The sequence below is a fragment of the Oratosquilla oratoria genome, chromosome 15, assembly GCF_046742065.1.
Source record: "Oratosquilla oratoria isolate Oo_2021 chromosome 15, ASM4674206v1, whole genome shotgun sequence".
Taxonomy (NCBI): domain Eukaryota; kingdom Metazoa; phylum Arthropoda; class Malacostraca; order Stomatopoda; family Squillidae; genus Oratosquilla; species Oratosquilla oratoria.
The window spans coordinates 52,316,160-52,324,917 of NC_134791.1; the positions used below are offsets into that span (position 1 = coordinate 52,316,160).

The following is an 8,758-nucleotide window of genomic DNA, read 5'->3' on the forward strand; positions in this document are numbered from 1 at the left end:
AATTCCGTTCATAGAGTCCCATATCTTCTTTCTCATGAGTCAAATAACCTTAACTTGCCCCATGTGATTTTACTATTTTCTTTCAAACTACATCATGACTCAATGGTTCTGTACGGAAAACTGTATGTTTAATGTTTTAGTCTTTTTCTTTTATTTTATCTCAAGGCCTCTGGTTCTCCTTTTTTTTTTTTTGTGATGTTGGTGGTGTTACGGACGGACTGGTTATGTGAAGAGACGTTTCGTATAACGGATAAGTGCTTAAGAACCAGCTCACTTCTAGAAGCCACTGTAGGACTGAATTACCTGGTCAGCGCCTAGATAATTCGTAAGACTAGAAGTAAAGTAACAAAGAAGATTCCAGGAAAGGAATATTAAACTAGCGATAAAACTAGTAAACGAAATTATTAATAACATGGAAAATATTTAATAAACACAAAAGAGAATGGGCAGTTGGGTCAATGGGACCGTTACACGAATACATGAATATGAAAAGTATCGTTCAAATACGAAGCACAAGATACGTATACAATATGGTACTAATTAACCCTAGAATGGTAACCTGGGGTGATTTTCTCCCTAGTGAATTTGGAGATTATGCAATTCACCCACAAGGCATGGTGGGAATGGGTTGGCGGTCTCAGTACCTTCATGGCCTTGTCTGACTTGGTTGGTGGAGGGTGTGCTGTCCGGCTCTCTCACTGTTTTTTTTCCATAGACTGCATTTAGGGAGAATTTCTCCCAGACTTACTGTTACCGTAAGTTGTACAAGTATGGCCTCAAGCTCGTTCTCATCAATGATAGTGAGTCCAGTTACTTACTTGGTGGCATCCCTTACTTGGGGAAGCAGGGGACTCAACCAAGGGGCAACCTTACACTCGGCCATCACTTTACCCGAGAGCTGACGAGGCCCTACCATGGAACACACCGGAACGTCACGACTGACAACTGGTTCACCTCTGTTCCCCTGGTATCAGATCTCCTAAATAACTGTGACATGACTCTTGTTGGCACAGTGCGCGCCAACAAGAAGGAGATACCGAAGGAGATGAAGGAGAAAGGTACAAGAAAGCGGGGATCAAGTGCCTTCCTGTACACAAAGGAAATGACTCTGGTGTCATATGTGTCTGATACATCCAAAACAACAAAGAAACTAGTGTTGCTCCTGTCATCTCAGCACTCTCAGCCCAACATTGGCACTAAAGGAAAGCCGGAGATTATTGACTTCTACAATTCAACGAAAGGAGGAGTTGATACTTTTGATCAAATGTGTTCCCTGAGTTCCTGTTCGCGCAAAACAAGACGTTGGCCACTCTGTATCTTCTATGGAATGCTGAATGCTGCCAATGTGAACTCTTACATTATATACAAGGAGAATATGGAAAGAGGGGGCAACAGAAAAATCATGTCACGCAAGAAGTTCATGCTGCAGGTCGGGAAGGCACTAATCACTCCATGGGCCACGTCACGGCTGCTTTTACCCTTGCCTCGATCCCTGCAGTCCTTGATCACCACTGTCTGCAATGTACCCTCACCAGGCAGTGCTGCAGGATCACCAGGGACATCTTTCTCAGACAGCAGTGGTGCATTGGTGCGCTGTTGTGAGTGCCCGGTCAAGTCGGACAGGAAGACGCGTCACAGGTGCAACAAGTGCGTCAGGCCCATGTGTCCTCGCCATCTGTATCCTGTCTGTGGTGACTGTATCTGAGTGTATGTATAGTACTGTATGTGTTTCAGTGATGTACTTTGAGTCATTTGAAGCATAATTTGCCATACTGCAAGTGTTGAAAGAATAAATAATAAAAAAAAATTATTTGGTACGTACTGAAAAATTTACCCTTTTTTGTCCGTCTCCCATACAGATTGTAGACAAGCTAGAGGGATGGGACTCAGCCAGGGCGTAGTCCCATGACCCAAGAACACTACTACACCAGAAAAAAACAATATGGCCTGTATGATTTTTTTTGTCAAATTAATTATTAAGTTCCACCAAAAAAAAGTATCTTTTTTAGTTTGTTTTTGAAAAAAAAAAATATATATATAATTTAAAGGATAATATCATTTATATTATGCTCAATAATAGAGTACAAGATGTATTTTCTTTGTATGTTTTTCAAATAAAATAATTACCAGGATAAGTATCTTATTTCAATTATTTAATTATCGGGAGAAATTCTCCCGGGGTTACCTTTCACGTTTCTGAAATCGAGGGTTACCATTCTAGGGTTAAGTACAAAGAGGTCAGGAACATATGTATAAAAAAGTAATAAGTACAAATACAAGTATAACGCAAAGCAATGTATATAAGACAAGTAATGGAGGCAAAAGGTGTGATCACTTCACACGAATCGTCGCATGAGTCCAAACTATTAGTTTTATCACGAGAGCAATATGCGAGAAATGACAAGGTGTGAGTGATTCCCACATTGGACCGGAAGCGGAATACTTTCGGTGAAGGGTGCGGGTGAGCGTTGAGGAGGGGGGGAGGTAAGTTAACACACGTCAACTTGGATAGTTTTAAGACCCTCGACTTGCTTGAACAATCTACTTATTTAGTAACTGTCAAATCTGTGCGCTCCGAACTATTCAGGATTACTTCGCTTGTCTGTTTGTTCTACAAGAGTGCGCACATTTCTCCGCACGTAGGCAAGATTACATACAGTGGACGGGCGATACTACTTACATTGTTACAATACATACATAGACAAGAAATATGAACATAGTTATCTAATACAAAGGAACACAATTCTATAACATAATTACATACATGACGTATATCTAATATTACGTTACACCTCCACCGTTTGGGAAAGCTTTTCACTTTCTGTTGAAAAGCTACGTTCTAGAAAGTACGGAGTAGTTCTGCGCAGGGGACAGCTTCTTGCTGTAGTAGTCGATAATGTGAAGAACTTCATTATGTTCTTGCAAGAGGGCGGCACCGATACTGGAGTCGCTGGCGTCGATTTGCAGAAGGAAAGGGTCGTTGGAAATCGGGTGCCCATAGAACGGGTGCGTTAGTGAGAAGGGACTTCAGGTTTTTGAAGGCTTTCTCACAGGCAGGAGTCCACACGAAGTCGTGGTCTTTTCTCAACAGGTCAGTCAATGGTTCTGCTACATCTTGTTTCTCAGATAAGTGTCCTACTTTTATCTGAAGATTTTGTAGTATCTGAGAGTTTTCCAAGGGAATCTCAGGAGGATTAGGCAGGTTATCAGGAGGCTCTTCCGATTCTATTGTGGTAGAGCTGCAAGCTGGAATTGGATCTCTGGAATAATAAGGTTTTAAGGTATTTATGTGACAGAGACGGGAACTCTTTCTTCTGTCTGGAGTTTTGATTATGTAGTTGAGATCACTGGCTCTGGACAAGACTTCATAGGGTCCTTTGTATTCAGCCTGCAATAGATCTCCTGGTATGGGAAGATAAATTAACACTTGATCTCCTGGAGAGAAAGTTCTAAGTTTAGAATCTTTATCATACCGACCTTTCATTACTCTTTGAGCATTCGTTAAGTTCTCTCTTGCCAACTTCCAAGCTTCTAACAACTTCTTGGTGACCTGGGACACGTATTTCAAGGAAGGAACTGGTGGTTCTTCTTTCATCCATTGTTCATGAAGTATCTTTAGGGGACCACGGACTTCATGACCAATGACTAATTCTGACGGGCTGAATCCAAGGCTTTCTTGAATTGTTGTTCGGGTGGCGAACAGCAAAAAGGGGAGTCCGTCTTCCCAATTTCTAGTGTTCTAAGCACAGAAGATTCTCAACATTGTCTTGATCGTTTGGTGAAAGCGCTCTAGAGCAACTTGTGATTGAGGATGATAGGCGGAGGAAGTTACATGATTTATACCTAGTGTTACAAGGGTTTCTCTAAACTTGTTGGAAAGAAAATAACTTCCTTGATCACTTTGAATGTTCTTGGGAAATCTTACCATAGTGAAATATTTCAACATTTCTCTAATTATGGTTTGAGCTTTGATATTTTTCAAAGGAATTGCTTCTGGAAAACGGGTGCTCATACACATGATTGTGAGAATGTACTGATTTCCTTTACTAGAAGGAGGTAAAGGTCCTACACAGTCAATTAGAATTTTACTAAATGGCTCTTCCATTACAGGAATAGAATGGAGTGGAGCTTCTACAGTTTTCTGGTTGGGCTTACCTACAAGTTGACATGTATGACATAATCTACAATATTGGGCAACATCTTTGACAACCGTGGGCCAATGGAAATGTTGGGTTATGTTGAACAAGGTCTTTCTTACCCCTACGTGACCTGCTAAGGGAGTGTCATGAGCCAATTTTAGAACATTATTCCTGAAACCAAGAGGGAGGACTATTTGATTCCTTACTTGCCATGGCTGGTCAGCGGTTGCGGTGGATGCTCTCCATTTTCGCATTAGGACTCCGTTTTTTATATAGAAACCTCGTGACATATTTTCAACTTCTTCTGGAGATGAAACAAACTCGTGCAAATTTTTAAGAGAAGGATCTGACTTCTGTTCTTTGATTAATTCTGCTCTAGATAGAGAAACTGGTGAAGAAGAAGAGGATGGGTCAGTTTGGGAGAATAGGGATTCTAGATTATAGGTCTCCTCTTCAGATTTCTTGTACTGAGATCTGGTTACAGCACAAGCGGGAAACAGCTGTAAGTTATCTGAATGTTCTACTGAGGTCTTAGGGTTATTTGTTATTAAAGGAGAAACTACTTTGCTTCCAGCGATGTCATTGGCCAACAATAAGGATATTCCTACTATGGGAAGAGAGTCTACTACTGCTACTTTAACCATTCCGGTTGTTAAATCAGACCGCAAGAAAACATTATGTAATGGACATTTTACAATTCCTCCAACTCCTTCTATCAATATGTCATAACCTGTATATGACTCACCCAGATTCTGCAAGACAGAATTTAAAATCAGACTTTGCTTTGCTCCTGTCTCTCTGAGTATGGAAATAGGATATTGCTGTGAACTACTACTATGAGATATAGTTCCTGAAGATACAAATGGTTTGAAACAAGGATCATGATCTAATGAGGATGGTTCTACATTACTTGACAATACCGGCTTCTTTGGTTGTTTATCCTGAATAGAGGATTTTGAATCATCTGATTTTATATTACTTACAAGAGTTGGTGTCTTATTGAAGAATGAGGGTGCCAGTCTCTTTCTGCAATTTGAAATGTGATGGCCAGCCTTTTTACAATATGAACAAGTTACAGTGGGATTAGTCTTAAACCTGTCCATTCTTTGCCAAGATTGGTTTGGAGGGTATGGATTGAAATCATACCTGTAACTGAAATGTGATGGGCTAGACTGATTTTCAAAGTGTTTCTTTGGGGACCAAGGATCAGAGCATTTTGTTGAATCTGGAATATATGAGTTTGACTTTTGGGATTCCATTTGTCTTGACTTAGGTTTATGATTAGTTTGAACTCATCAGCCAATACAGCAGCTTTAGTTAAAGTTTCGGGAACATGATCATCTATAAAAATCCTAAGATCTGTCTCTAAGGTATTCTTAAACTGCTCCAACAAAATCAACTGTTTAAGTCTATCTAAGGTGTCCGTTTCACTAGCCAAACACCACCTATTGAATAACCTGTCTTGTTGAGCCGCATATTCTACGTATGTTAACTGAGGTGTTTTCCTATAATTACGGAATTTCTGTCTATAGGCCTCTGGTATTAGTTCATAAGCTTTTAAGATACAAGCTTTCACATTATCATACTCGCTTTCTGCTTCTGAAAGAGAAGTATGAATTTGCTGAGCCTTACCCTTACATTGTGTTTGAATGATTAATGGCCAGTTTTCTTTGGGGATTTGTAACTGTCGTGCCAATTTTTCCCACTGAAGAAAGAATGCTTCTGGGTCTTCTGAAAGCTGGGCAAAAGTTTTACATACTTGGAAATATCTATATGATCTTCCTGAACTACGGGTTGTCTATCAACAATCCTAGCCCATTTTCTATGGATCTTGTCGGGTTCACGTACTAGAAGGTCCGCTTTTTCCCAGTCCGTTAAGTGGTTGCTATTGTTCCTGTGTGCAATACACGCGTTGGTGATGACGTCATGGCGGACATCGTATAGGTGTTCTCGCAGCTGGGTTTCTAGATTACGTGATGTTTCCCCCAACCTAGGATTTTTCACATCCCGAGCATGAAATCCGATAAACACCGGCTTTATTGTACGGAATATCCAGTGAAGAATACTTAGGAGGAGACTGCTGGTATATCAGGGAAAGTTTTTCTTTTATATTAAAATTTCCAGATTTCCTGGTAGATAGATGCAGAAAACAGGACATTAAGAGTCTAAAAGCGGGACAACTAAACGTCTCGTGTTCCCAATCAGCGACGTCGCCACCAACTTGACTCGTATTTCAAAACCCCCCAACTTGTAAGGAGTGAGGCAGACCAGTAGGACAATGAAAGACACCACGAGGATGAAAATTGATATCGGCAAAATGCCGGAAAATAAAGCCGGTGTTTCTCGGATTCCGTTCTCGGGATGTGAAAAATCCTACGTTGGGGAAACATCACGCGGTCCAAAAACCCCGATAAAAGAACAATTATACGATGTCCTCCATAATGTCACCACTAACGCGTGTGTTGCACATAGGAACAATAGCAACTACTTGACGGACTGGAAAAATTCAGAGCTTCTAGTAGAAAATGTTTTAAACCAGCCATCATACAAGGAATCAACACAATTGAACAAAACAGGGGCATGTTCAGTAGAACAATAGCAACTACTTGACGGACTGGAAAAATTCAGAGCTTCTAGTAGAAAATGTTTTAAACCAGCCATCATACAAGGAATCAACACAATTGAACAAAACAGGGGCATGTTCAGTATATCATCCTATCAAATTACTTTAATACTTATTGCCAACGAAATTTTGAACCATCACTAGTTGCCCTCCAAAATCCCATTTTTTCTCTCAAAGTCTTTATCCACCCTCAGTAGACATTTGCTCACCCTTCTTATTTTCTTCTTCCTTTTGTTTATTGATTGTAAGCTAATGTCCTTCACCCAGCTAACTGTTCCATTTTATCCTTTACTTTCGTAACCCTTTTGAGTTGGGGGTTACATAAGGAGGACTTAGTGCGGGCTAGATAAACTTCCAAAACGTCACTTTTCTTCTATGTATTACAAAATTGGAGTTTATCTAGTTTAATACACTATTATGATACAGTCTTATTCAAAAAAGAAAAGATAACTAACACACGTTGCACACCTTTCTTTCACAATTGTTTTCTATACAGTTTTGAGCACTAGGGCACCTCACATACTCATCTCTAGTCCTTAAGGCACGTCTCACACCAACCTGCTCCTGGTCGTGTGCACTCCGGTTTTCTTCCGGGAAATGCTGAGTCTGGTGAATTTTGAGGTGCTCTCAGTCACTTTGTTAACGTTTTTAGTGGGGTTGTTTCGCCCTATATAAATTTGTTCTTGGTTCATAATTGGTACAAACATGATATGTTGTATACATAATATATATCCAGGGGGAAAGGGCTGAACAGTATTGTGTTTCCGTGTGTTAATCCCGGTTGGTGATTGATGGTATCTATTGTGTGTTCGTGTGTGTGTTTGCTTCCGGGCGCCCAGCAAAACTGCTGATTCAAGTGGCGTCAGGTTGACGATCATAACGGATGTCAATGTGCCGCGATGTCTGGGTGCATGGGAATGGTGATGGTGTATGTGGTGTATACACTTTTCCTGTTCCCAGACATTTGGTCTACCTTCTCCTTAACATTTCCTAATATTCAGTGATCTCCCTCCCTCCCTTCCTACCTCCCTCCCCCGTTCCCCCAGTTCTTATTTAATCTCAGTCATGTGTATTACGGCTATGTACTTGAAAAATCTGTAACAACCAAAACGTCGTACTAATAAAGGCTCCGTCCTCACATAGTGCTTATTTCGATAGACTTGTCGGTAACTGCCACTTTCATACAAATTGTCACAGGACTGAGGACAGAATGGAACCTTTATACGGTCGTTATGCACGTGCTCTGAAAAAGGCGTACAGTTTGCATAGCAGGCGGAACTTCCTTCATAACTGCATTGAGGAAATGGTCGCCCCCATGTCAACGCGGAAACAACTTCTCCAGTTTGACTACCCTTTTTCTCCTCACCTTAAGTCCAATCTCACGGAATTCTGGACTAGCCTTTCAACCAAGTCCACCCAGGTTTTTTATAAAATCAATAAGTTAGGCTCAAAGCTCCGCTGTACGATGCCTGGTTCGATCGCCGAAGATATGAGTTAACATAACCAGCAGAAAATCAGACACTTGCGTGAACTCAATACACTTTGCGCCGAAAGTGTTAGAAATCCATGGGAATACCTGAAATCATAGTAAATATCGGTGCACGGTAAAAAATTGCACGGTGAAAATGGCACGGGTAAAAATGGCTTAAGTGAAAGCATAGGTAAAAATGGAACAAGTGAAAAAGTAGGGAAAATGGCAGCAGTGAAAAATTGGCAAAGGAAGTGTTTAATTCTTTTTTTTTTAATAAAATAAAACAAATATTATATCATTAGCTTGATGTACTTTGGGAAATTCACTGGAACAGCTTGATGAATTTTGGTAACAATGAAAAATTGACAAAGGAAGTGTTAAGAAGAAAATTGAATATGTTTTTTGGCCGGAAACACGCATACGAGTTTTTTTTTTCTACCACCTGACTCAGGATACCTAGAGAACAATGCAGGACCTTGGCCTTACCAACCACAACAAAGAGAATGAAAACTTTCGCAATTTCTG

General features: G+C 40.5%; 1 protein-coding gene across 1 annotated transcript; it reads left to right on the top strand.

Moving 5' to 3' along the window:
- Positions 1 to 593: 593 nt before the first annotated feature.
- Positions 594 to 2,221, top strand: LOC143033046 (uncharacterized). The gene is made up of 2 exons (XM_076198247.1): positions 594 to 1,707; positions 1,860 to 2,221. Exon 1 carries the CDS (start codon positions 995 to 997, stop codon positions 1,703 to 1,705), a length of 711 nt encoding a protein of 236 aa, XP_076054362.1. The 5' UTR covers positions 594 to 994; the 3' UTR covers positions 1,706 to 1,707; positions 1,860 to 2,221.
- The last annotated feature ends 6,537 nt before the right edge of the window (positions 2,222 to 8,758 follow it).

Excerpts from the sequence above, each read along its gene's own strand:
- LOC143033046 (XM_076198247.1), top strand. The coding sequence starts at position 995 with ATGACTCTTGTTGGCACAGTGCGCGCCAACAAGAAGGAGATACCGAAG.